The sequence below is a fragment of the Anabrus simplex genome, chromosome 1, assembly GCF_040414725.1.
Source record: "Anabrus simplex isolate iqAnaSimp1 chromosome 1, ASM4041472v1, whole genome shotgun sequence".
Taxonomy (NCBI): domain Eukaryota; kingdom Metazoa; phylum Arthropoda; class Insecta; order Orthoptera; family Tettigoniidae; genus Anabrus; species Anabrus simplex.
Genome location: NC_090265.1, coordinates 443,608,542 through 443,621,378, shown reverse-complemented (window position 1 = coordinate 443,621,378; position 12,837 = coordinate 443,608,542). Strand labels below are relative to the sequence as shown.

Here is a 12,837-nt window from a genome sequence, read left to right as displayed (position 1 = left end):
TCTAGATTATGTTGCCAAAAATGTCCAGCATTTCCATATTTTCTCTGACAGCTGCGCTGGCCAAAACAAAAGTCATTGTGTAATCCGGCTCATGTTGACAATGATAGCCAAAGGAAGATTTGATTCAATCCATCAATATTTCCCCATCAGATTGTACAGGTACTTGCATATGAAGAGAAACATGAAAAAGACTGATAAGTGCACTTGCCAGCAGAGTATACAGAATTAATCTTCTCTTCTAGCTCTAAGAGAGTTTTAACAGTACACATGGTGGATAAAGAAGAAATTTGTGACTTCAAATCATGGTGGCCAGCGCATTACAAGAAGAATGTGGCACCTGTAGAATCACATGGAAGGAAAATTCCCCAAGAAAGAAAGCAGTATTTTTCAATTTCAGACTTTATGGAGTTTTCCTACAGCAAACTTACTCCTGGTGTGGTGAAAACTCTAAATTTCATTGGTGGGTTACAGGAACATACCTTCAGACTTGCAGAAGAAGAGCTAATTCCCAATTTTCCATCACAACCAGCTTTCCTATCTGAAGTGCCAATGATTAGTGACAAGAAAATGGCAGATTTAAACAATTCAAACCTTATCTACCTCATTCTGAAGGAATTCAGTGATTCTACAATACTTTATATTCTAAACCCACGTATGTTGATAAAGAAACGTGATTGATGTAATACTGTGGTGAAATACTGTATGTACTGTTAGTGATGGTTTTTACATGAAATAATTTAATTCACTTTAATGTATTTTCATTTGTTTCAGAAACCTCTCATGTTCAACAAATTTAACAATTTATATCTCTGCAGTGAATATTAAATGAAGATTCAAAACTTGTGGAAAATATGTACATCCCATGTACTTAACATACATTAAAACTGTTCACATTGTGACTCTGCATGAAGAATTATTAATTTTTTTTCCTTCTCCTGAAAAATCACTCGCAGTGGACATGGGGGGTTTCTTCAATAAGCAGGTCAATTATTCTAATGATCTGTTCCACTCCTTTATTCTAGATAAAGCTATAATCTTTCACTTTTGTATTTCATAGTATACATGGATCCTTTACTGGAAAGTACAATATGGCAGAAAGGGATTCAGTTTAGCGGAAATGTAGTAAACAGTTTGGCCTACGCTAACGACTTGGTCTAACTGGGTCTGAGTTGAAAGCCTCCAATGCAGTTTCTTGGAGCTTGAAAAGAGGTGCAGGTAGTATGATATGAAAATTAGTAATAGAGAAATGAATGACAGAGGGAATATAACACTGGAGGTGGCAAATCGTTTCAAGTATTTAGGATGTGTATTCCCCCAGGATGGCAGTATGCAGTAGAACCTTGCAAATTAGAGGTAGTGGGAGGGGAGGAGGTACCTTGGTTTTGGAATAACTAAAATTGTTGTTTTACGTTGCACTGACACAGATAGATCTTTTGGTGATGATGGGATAGGAAAGGCCGAGGAGTGGGAATGAAGCAACTGTGGCCTTAATTAAGGTAGAGCTGCAGCATTTGCTTGGTGTGAAAACGGAAAACCATCTTCAGGGCTGCCGACAGTGAGCTTTGAACAATTTGGAATAATTCTGACTACAGATGGAGAAACACAGGAAAATTCGCAAAACAAATAAAATTAACAACAATTAAAGCTAAGGTCATGTACTGCAATATATTACAGTATTTGGCTGTCGACCTCTGTAGCGCATAAAGGTCAGCCCTATTACCTGCTGTCTAAGTTCAATTCTTGGTACTGCCAGAGATTTAAGTGGCAGGAGGGCTGGTATATGATTGAAATGGCATGCACCTCATCTTCATTGGAGGTGTGCCTGAAAAGAGCTCCATAACATGATTTTACTTTTTGTCCGGCTCAGATTTATTTTTAAAGGTCGTTAATTAACTTCTGTTCGTCAATGTTGCACCGTTTCCATGTGGCAATGTCACGCCATTGCTTGAAGAGCAGGATGTCAGTGGCTATTGTTCTGCATGACACAGTGCCACCTCAATTGCCATGAGACCCGCACTAGACTAACATCATCTTCTATTATTTTGCAAGTGTCTGGCTTTACTTCATACCATGACTCTGCTATCCAATACTCTATGTCCTTCAGGGTTATCTGTCTGAGGAAGTTTGTGATGGTGATGTTTCCCCACACGTTCTATTGCTGCCAGGAGGGAATGTAGTAAGCAGTGCTGATACTTGTTTCCTTACACATTAAAAAATGCCTCGTATCAAACTTGTGACATTTGGGGGCAGAAATATAGCACAGATTCCTTCACAAATAAGTCCCTCTTCACTCAGAATGTGACCCTGCATTGTCCATCAATAGAACCGCTTTACTAGATAAACTGTTCTCTCAAATTTATTTTTAGTTTCAGATGCAACAAATTTTAATTTATGGCTGCCAGATGCATTTGATGTAGCATGAACTGTCACTCTTTCTTTGCTTTTCTTGAGACCAGTAGCATGCATTTTATCACACAAAGAAAATGTCTTCAAAGACAACATCTTAAAATTGAGCCCTGCAACTTCAAAATTGTATAATTGATCAGCAGTGAGATTTTCAGATGTTCAAACATTTTACTAAACCTGCTTGCACCTCTGGAATTGCCAGAAAGTGTCCCCCCCCACATTTTAAGTCTTCTAACTCTATATCTGTTTTTGCATCTCTGGAGCCAGCTAGCACTCACACTAAAATAGTCCTCTTCTTCCTTAAACTAATTTCTAAAACAGCAAAGCTTTTTCTTGTATTATTGGACCTGATATTGGCCTTCCCTTCAGCCTTTGTTGAATAAACCACATTAGTTCTATCATATTCAGACATCCTCATGTATTTTCTATCAGAAGAGTTTTCTGGGAAGTTAACAGAAGAATAATTTTTATAAGTTATATCTGTTTCATTTCCAATCTCCAACCCTGTATTCAATGCAAGTTTTTTAATTGTCTCTTCTTTATCCATTCTTTTTAATACTTCCAATTTCACTTTTAGCAGAAGAAACTTAATTTTAGTTCTAGTGCTCATAATGAAATAATATTGCACAACTACTACGGCACTGACCAGGCACACACTGGTGTCGAGGAGAGAAAGGTGACAACAAGCATACGCACAATCTAAGCCGGAGGGAAGGCACAGTATAACAAGCATTAAGACAAGAGGGAATGCAGCAGGGAACAAAATGCTGTTGAAAACTCCGTATAAATTTGCATTTAAAAAAAAATCTCAAGTGATCAGTATAATTACAGCTCAGATTTCTGAGATTTGGATTAGCGAGACTCTACTGTGCAGCAAAACTAATGCCGTAAGCTCACAGTTACAGTCAACAGTATTCTGTAAGAAAGAAGCTGGCTTCAGGACAAAACTATGTTTACATCAGTCTGTTTTCAGACCAACTTCATTGTAGATGACTGAAAGCTGGGTGGACTCTGGATATCTTGGTCATAAGTTGGAAGTAGCAAGAATGATAGCTGGTACATATAGGTGGGAACATGGGAAGAGGGTATTCATAATAAGATAGCAATAAACTCAATGGATGAAACTGTACACATAAGCCAACTTCAGTAATGGGGTCAGGTAAGACGAATGGAAGAGGATAGGTTAACTAGGAAAATAATACGTTTGGCAATGGAGGGTAAGAGAAGTAGAGGGAGACTAAGGCTGTGACGGTTAGACTCCATTTATAATGATTTAAAGGTAAAAATTGTGGAACCAAATGAGGACACAGAGCTAGTTGCACATAGATTGGCGGAGGCACTTAATTCACAGCTGGAGAATATATTACTAATTTTGGATTCAGGATTACATCATAAACAGAAGGCAGTGCTTATTCCAGGTTCAGAAATAAATTCAGCACCACTATACAATAGGACAGCCCATGTTGGATAACTTGAGCTATGCACACTGTAGTGTTTAAGTTCAGTTTGGTTCGTAACATCGAGGACTGCTCATTGGGAAGGTAGAGTAGCTATTCATTGTCTACAAACATTAGCTCCCTAGTGATGTTTTTAATATGATCCAACAAAAACAACAAAGGCTAATTACTCAGACCAAAAGACATCAACAACTACCTTACAACAATCACTTCAATGAAACTTTTGCAGACTAATGACCATACATAAAAAAACAGTTACTTTTTTCAGCTTATCCTAGCTATTTCTGGGGGTCGCTCCCCAGGCTGATGTAGGTTTTGGCCGGGGGTTTAAAGCCGGATGCCCTTCTTGACACCATGTGAATTTTGATATCAAAATCTCAACCCAGAATTGACTGGGATTTGAACCTCAGCCTTCTGGGAAAAAAACAGCAGCAAAGTCAATAAGCATATCACACCCACCATACATAAAAAATAAAAAGTTAATTATTTGAAACAGTACTTTATGTTCTTGCTCTCTGCTAGAAAGAGTGAATAGCAGCATTGGCGAATGGCTAAGGAAGCAATGTAAACTGTTCTTGTAACCTATCCGAGTTATTGCAGTTTGAAATAAAATGAGATAATTGTCCTTGATGTGTTATTCAAAATCTTCATCAAGAACAAAACATTATTTTGACTGAATTAGGCTCTTGCCCAAAGACCGGTACGTAACCACTCTGTCGTATGACTTATTTATAGTTTCCAAAAGTATTTCCTGGTCTTTCCTTCCTCGCAACATTTCACAAAGTTGATAATAATATCCCTTTCCCCGCTACAACTCACAACATTGTTTTTCCTACATGAAGGTATTTATTCTTGCATATCATCATTTACGCTCACTCACGAGAGACTGAACCATGATCCAACCAAATGTTTCTACCACAATGTAGTATGTGATGGAGCAAGTGCACAGCTTCTCTGTCGCTAGCCTCCTTGAGCTACGTATCAAGTTGTCTGATGCACGCTATACAGACAGAGGTAGAGAATATCCAGCAGGGTGGGAGATAACAAAAATGCCTTCTTCAATTGAGGGATGCAATTAGAAGGGATTATACTATAAATTATTACAAATCCTACAGATATTATTAAAATATAATACAACATCTACTGACCTTGGCCATGGGAGGTGGACTAAGGAAACTTATAGGTTATTAGCTTCATGATATACACATGGAGACCTTTCTATATTCAGCACACAGCTGCTGCTGACAAGTACAGGAATTGGAATTTATGGGTTTTCAACAGAGAGATATTCATGAATATTTAATTTTCACAACCACATTGTACTCTAAATAAACTTTCAACATATTTGGTCGTGTTCAGTGCATATAGTAAGTAACCTACATAAAACCTACAACCTGTTTTCCAGTCAATGACTGGGTCAGAAATGGGATGAATGAAGCCCCCAACTTGCGGCGAGGATAGGAATTGTGCCGGCTGCCGAGGCCTGTCACACTCCTCTGGTAAGTAACCTACAAACTGAAGAAATATTAAATACAGAACAAAAATGGCTAACCGGGTTGTTGGTTTGAATCCAACTGGCATCCAGTTGGCTTTTCTTTGTTCTGTAATTAACATCTCTTCACTATGTACTCAACACAATGTAATGTGTTGAAAGTTTATTTCAAGACAGATATTATCTTCAAAGGGACAGAGTTCAAAAATGCTATCCAAGAATTCACCTAGCGAATTCCCATTTCTTAACCCGCAAGTGGTCGCTATATGAGATTTTCTCTCACATTATGTATTGTGAGTTTACTTCTCAGCGATGAAGGGGGGAGGGTGACTGTTACTTCTTCTAGCTGAGTTGATAACGGTCGTGAGTAAGGCGATTCACATTTAAAGGGTAAGCATCGTATGAGTTTGTGCGCCCTGTGTGAGAGGTTCTCTCATCGTGCGGCCAGTGGTGGTGTTATGTTGAAGTCGATAGGGAAACTTTCTCCTGTTGTAGGCGTTAGTATTTGACGTAAGTCGTGCATGTAACGTTCTCCATTTGCAATTACCGATATAAGAGTCTTCAAAAATTATTAGTCAAGGAAGAATGCTGCGAAATAAACACCGTTACAAACTCCAGCAAAATGTTAGAGAGAATACCTATTGTACTTGATTCTTGCATCTGAGCCATTCAGTCCAGTCTCCTGTGAATATTACGTACTTACATGTGACTGAACTAATGACTAATTTACGCTGAGTAATTTGTTTCTGTAATATAAGGATAATCAATTTTTTTAAAATCTAAACTGTATAACGCAGTCTTTACGTCTCATTTCCGTAATTCGTTTCACTCTCACATCCTGCAAAATTGTAGAAGATATATTTATTTTAAATGAAGTTTAATGTGAGAGAAAGTCTCACGTGCGACCACTCGTGTTACAATTCGGCTAGCGACCACTCGCGGGTTAAAACATGAAATGAGTTGTAACTCCACAGGTCTCCAGTTACTTTACTACCCATGGTGGCCTTATCTTATGTGCTCCAACATACTTTTTGTATAATGTTCCACTTTTCTCTGTTTTAACCTGTTCTTAATTTTGCAAGCATTTCCATACAATGCTCTTGTCACAAATGAATTCCTTCTTAACTACAAATAGCCCAGCTACAAATACTCCAAAATAGAGCACATGCAACAGAAAATGAATCTAATCCCTGAGCTAAACATTGTTTCTATAAGAATGTCATGTTCAAAACATACTCTGAAAGATGAACTTGAGTAAGATATTACTTTAATTCAATATTTAAATGCACTCTAGAAACAAATGATACAACATATTGCAGTAGCACAGCAAAATTCTGTTTGGCAAGATTATTTCCTATAATGAGAACCATCCCCCCCCCCCTTCTTTCCCTAATCTACAGATAGCATTATTACTGGTTATTAGCATCGACTTTGACTGCTTGAAGTTTGTTGCATTATTACAAATCCTGCAGGTGTTTTTAAAATATAGTACGATGTCTACTGACCTTGGCCTTGGGAGAATTTAGCCACTTCAAATATTTAGCACTTGATGTAGCATGTATTAAGTAACTGCTTAATGTCTTTCTGCCATGTATATATTATATGCATCCAGAAAGTTGTGGGTATTTCTAAGCTGTATTTCAACATAAGTACTGGCAATACTCATATTATAGAATATTTTTGAAATTTCAGTGCCCGAAGAATGTTGATAGAGGAGACATTGGCTAAATGACAACCCCCTACCATCAAGCACTAGTTTGATTCACCTTCTGAAGCCCATGGTCTTTATTAGAACATTTTCAAGTTGAAAAAAGGAGCCATAAAACAACTGCATGCATATGCAAGACCTGAACATATTTTTCCCAATTTGCTGTACATCGCACCAACACAGATGGATCTTATGACGACGATGGGATAGGAAAGGGCTGGGAGTGGGAAGGAAGCTTTTTTTTTTTTTTTTTGCTAGGGGCTTTACGTCGCACCGACACAGATAGGTCTTATGGCGACGATGGGATGGGAAAGGCCTAGGAGTTGGAAGGAAGCGGCCGTGGCCTTAATTAAGGTACAGCCCCAGCATTTGCCTGGTGTGAAAATGGGAAACCACGGAAAGCCATCTTCAGGGCTGCCGATAGTGGGATTCGAACCTAGTATCTCCCAGATGCAAGCCCACAGCCGCGCGCCTCTACGCGCACGGCCAACTCGCCCGGTGGGAAGGAAGCGACCATGCCCTTAATTAAGGCACAGCCCCAGAATTTGCCTGGTGTGAAAATAGGAAACCAAGGAAAACCATCTTCAGGGCTGCCGAGAGTAGGGTTCAAATCCAATATCTCCTGAATGCAAAATGATAGCAATGTGACCCAAACCAACAGCCACTTGTTTGGTAAACATAACAAACGAGCCACAGTTGAAAATAAAGCTGTGTCAGAGGGTTACTGATAAAAATAAAGAAACTGTGGATGCAAAACTGACGTTACTACACATCATGAAGTAGGAAATCGTTCATGGTTCTTTCCTATATTTAAATTCTTTCATTCAAAACTTTTACTTTTCAAAGAACTAAATTACTGGTTAAAAATATCAAGGTCTGATTCCCCATTTTGTGCATTTATATATATATAAAGCAGAATGTTTGTCTGTTCCTTACACAAATCTACACCATTATACCAATCTGAACCAAATTAAGTATACTTCACTTTTAGGACCCTGCGGATAATATCCCCAAGAAATTTTAACAGCCCTATCCATTTCCTATATTTAGGCCCTTTGGCACATTAATATAGGCAAAATATTGAATCTGTCGCACAAGGATGAGACCAAGCTTATTTTATGCCTTTCGACATGAAGAACAAAACTCAGCAAATCCATACGGAACCGAAAACCATGTTTTAAGGCACTAAAACCAACCATTATGGAGATATTAGCACCACACTACCCCGCCCTAGGACTCTCATGAAGAAATGACCAGCTGTAACCATGGCAACGTCAGCTCAAGGATTCTACAGTAGAATACAGGCCTGGTGCTCGAAGTAGGCACGTGCATGAATGTAGGCTACGCCAAGGAGAGATTCTGCTACACATACATCTGGTAAGAAGCACACCTAGGGTGGTGGTCAGTAAAAATAGTAAGAAATAGTGTTGAATCCATAGTTTTCGGGGTCGCTGAGATGAATAGTGACATTCCAGATGTCATTTAAGTCCAAGTTCAGCCCCATCGGCATGGGGGTGAGAAGAGGTTAAAAAAAAGAAAATATCAAAAATGATTGAGATTACGGATGAATGGGTGTATGTTCCAGCATAGCTCTCAACCATACTTAGTACACATATGACTTACTGTCTGGAAAAAATACTGAACCCAAGGGAAGGGGATGACATGCAAAAATAATCGAAAACAACTGATATTAGTATCAAATCCATAGTTTACGGGGGTTGCTGATATGAATTTTGATGCTCTGGATATCGTGCAAGTCCACTTTTAGCATAGAGGTTCAAAAGAAGTGAAAAAAAAATGTCCAAAAGGATCTGATGCTTGCTTGTTGTTTTAAGGGGCCTAACATCGAAGGTCATCGGCCCTCCAAAAGGATCGAGAGAAGTGCCGATTCCATAGTTTTCGGGGTAGGCTGACTGGTGACAGTTGGAATCGTATACATCATGGTTATAGCATGACGCATAAATACATACAGTAATAATTTACTTTTATTATTTGTTTGAAAGGACCAACTACTTCCCAGACAATCTGGGGAGCCACAAGGAAACAGTTTAACACTAAACTAAATAAACTCAGATTTAAAATTAAATTTGTATACATAACACTATTTCTAAATCTACAATAGTATTTGTAAATTATCAATCAATCTCACAATGAAGAAATCTACAAAAATTCACTTCAAACTGGTAATACAAATCCCAAAAGTAAATAATCAAAATAGTACCCGAGCAAAGCCAGGCATGACAGCTATGACATTCATAAAACCTATGCTTGATATTTGAGATAACAATGTATACCAATCCAAGCATTTAAGGAGAAAGGGATCATGTGGGTTTCAAATTTTGTATATCTCAAGCCACAATTAGACAGCAAAATTTGTCACTGTTCCCCTGACCCTTGTAAGAACTCCTACAGTTTGTTTCAATTCAGAAATCCTATAGGGGTGGTCTTCGTCTCAATAACCTGTTGTGGCTGACCAGTGTAGACTTCAAAACTCATGTGGAGTCCAGTGCAAATGCACAGTTCTCTTCTCTATAGCTATGATGCTTATCTGCAAAGTATGGTACTTCCTACATAAATGATACAAGTCACTTCTTTATAAATCCCATAAGCTTTCTGGAAGAGAGCAGTGTTGCTGTTTTAGACCTTATCCGACTGCTGTCTTGTATGTCTAAGCAATTCTGAATACGCATCTCTCTCTTTCTTCTAAGCACAGAAGAAAAATATAATCTAGTTCAAAGCAAAATATCTTGGTAGTATAACGTGAAATTTCTTCAACAAGAACTCTTATGTGACCCATCTTGTTATTCACATCTTTATGGTAATTTAGGATATTTACAAGAGTTATGATCTGACCTAGAACAATGGCTAAAGCAGTTCTGGTAAATTTTTTTTTTTTTTTTGCTATTTGCTTTACGTCGCACCGACACAGATAGGTCTTATGGCAACAATGGGATAGGAAAGGCCTAGGAGTGGGAAGGAAGCGGCCATGGTTTTAATTAATGTACAGCCCCAGCATTTGCCTGGTTTGAAAATGGAAAACCACTTTCAGGGCTGCCGACAGTGGGGTTCGAACCCACTATCTCCCGGATGCAAGTACACAGCTGCGCGCCCCTAACCACACAGCCAACTCGCCCGGTAGTTCTGGTATCAGAACAACACCCAATTGTTCTAATTTTACTTACTGGCACATTAAAATGTTGGCTGTATTTATGAATATGCTCATGAGCATACACAAACAAGGTAATGTGCAAAACTACTGTTAATTTAAAGGTTGAATAACGTGAGTTTTAGTATTAGGCTATACAATCTTCCTGCAACAGCTGCAGGTTGCCCAATGACAAAGAGTACCTTAACAAAAATGAAATGGTGTATGGCTTTTAGTACCGGGATGTGTCCGAGGATTTTGGCTCGCCAGGTGCAGGTCTTTTGATTTGATGCCCGCAGGATGAAATGATGAAGAAGACGACTCATACACCCAGTCTCGGTGCCAGGGGAATTAACCAATTATGGTTAAAATTCCCAACCCTGCCGGGAATTGAACCCGAGACCCCTGTGACCAAAGGCCAGCACTCTAACCATTTAGCCATGGAGCCAGACCTTAACAACAATAATGGATACAGATAAAAAGTAGATACATGAGGTAGTATGAGGTTACGTGTAGGCAAATGAGTTACGCACGTCAAACATTTATCTAAGGTCCGCAAACGTGGTTCTTGAAGATCATGATGGACTTCTCGAGAGTAGTAATGGCGATGTTATAGATGGTATAAGCTAACAACCTAGTTTTTGGTATTTTTGCTCAGAATAACAAAATGTGCACTGAAGAAAGAAAAGTATAGGACAGGCATATAGACAAATCAACATAATCTCAATATTTATAATTCAACAAAGAGCTTAGTTCTACAGAATGGAATTTTAATACTTACAAGCTACACTCTTCTCTCAGATGTTTCATGGGCTTGTACTGTAAATGATACAGTGAAAACCCGGTACATCTCTATGGAATAACTGAAATTCTAGGTTACTCTCAAAATTCCAGAAGCTTTATTTTCAACTGAATAACTTGTGAGTAGCAACACAGTAATCTGAACGTATGTGCCTGGCGATTTCCCTTTCAGAAAAATATATATCAGGAATTAAAATTTGGACTGGAGCATGCTCTTTGGCATCAATGGACATGTTAATAGATAATACTGTAATTATTATTTACTAGAAAACTTGAATAGGTTATCACTATTAATTCCACTTGCCAGCATGAATTAAATATATAGTAACTCCAACTAATACATAAATTGGACGTTTCACATGGGATAATGACTGCAGGGTATGAGTTCACATTTTACAATGGAAAGGGACAGGATGAATGACTAAATAAAACAAGACAGCACAATATATTGCAAACAGTACTGCTAGAATGATATATTCAAGTGATCAAAGAAGAGAAATACTTTGCATTCTACTGATTCCTACAAGTAGCTATACTCCAGCCAAATTTTTTAAAATGAAAGAGCAGAAGTCAGTAACCACTAATCACCATATCGAATATGTCAGTGTCTGTCATTATTAATCAATATATAATGATATTTAAGTATAAAACATCAGTATTATTTAAGATTGCCAGGAAATTACAATTTAACCTTACTGAAGTAAACAGTAAAACAATGCATTAGTCCATTCGTGTTTTAAGATCCTTGATGGTTACTTTATCCTTTTCAATGATATAAACTCGTGCACCCCATCCTGACATAGCGTCACGATCCATAGCATTAAGAAGGGCTTGCGAGATTGCTTCGAAGAGCTCAGCAGGACCCAAGTCAGGCTGCCAAACTGCCTCACACATTCCATACAATTGTTCAGCACACGTACCAGCAACAACGAAATCTTCAGGTATATTTGGGCAACCTATAAGGTCCATGTTGCAGACAAATGGTTCGTAGGTCTTGGGATCCAAACCAGCTATAACAGGCTCTACAAAGAATGGTCCAAATCTCTTCTCATACAGCAAATTGGAGACCAAAGAGGCAAAAACTTTCGGGTGAATGCGCCTATTTTCTTTCAGCTCGTACAAATTCAGTCGAAATTTCAATTTCTGATGAACAGTCTGGGTGTCTGTGGCTAAACCCGGCAAGGCTAAGAAAAGATGAGGACCCATTTCGAATATCTTCTCAAAGTCCGTAGCAAGGGTCTGGGCTTGTATACCAAATCTCTTATCAGCAGCTATTGCAACACAATTCTTCCCTTTCATAGCTATGATAGCACCACCATTATAAGCCAAAATTGACATATTTGATGTGTAAATACACAGCACTCAAAATATATTTTATACACACGAATAGTTCGCCTATATTTTAATAATTTAAGGCAAAAATGAATGCTTGCAGGTAGAAAATAAATGAACTAATACACACTTCTTCGAAAATGAGTCGGCAAATTGATAAATACCGTCAAATAACCTAACCACAAACACTACCAGTAGCAAGCAACCGTATATCAACAACCAACTGAGATTGTCGAATCATGTTATACAGAGCAGCCAACATTACCGCACACATCACAGCTGCAAGCAAAATCCAGGAAGAAAATATAGAGATGGCTACACATACTGCACTAAGAGGAGTGGACAGGGCAGATGCGATAGCCGCGACATCTTGCGGTTAATCTATTATCTTCAGTTGTGTAATGGCGGTAAGGGCTATGTCTCTGAACAGCAGTTTTCTAGCCGTGTACTTATGAAACTCACCGTGATAAAGACGCGTAATCACATATTTCATTGC

General features: G+C 38.4%; 1 protein-coding gene across 1 annotated transcript; it reads right to left on the bottom strand.

The window, feature by feature from the left end:
- Positions 1-11,084: 11,084 nt before the first annotated feature.
- On the bottom strand, positions 11,085-12,604 carry Prosbeta3 (proteasome subunit beta type-3). Its single transcript, XM_067144262.2, has one exon. It carries the CDS (start codon positions 12,345-12,347, stop codon positions 11,730-11,732), a length of 618 nt encoding a protein of 205 aa, XP_067000363.1. The 5' UTR covers positions 12,348-12,604; the 3' UTR covers positions 11,085-11,729.
- Between the last annotated feature and the right edge of the window lie 233 nt (positions 12,605-12,837).

Bases quoted from the DNA above. Each gene is read 5' to 3' on its own strand.
- Prosbeta3 (XM_067144262.2), bottom strand. From the start codon at position 12,347: ATGTCAATTTTGGCTTATAATGGTGGTGCTATCATAGCTATGAAAGGG.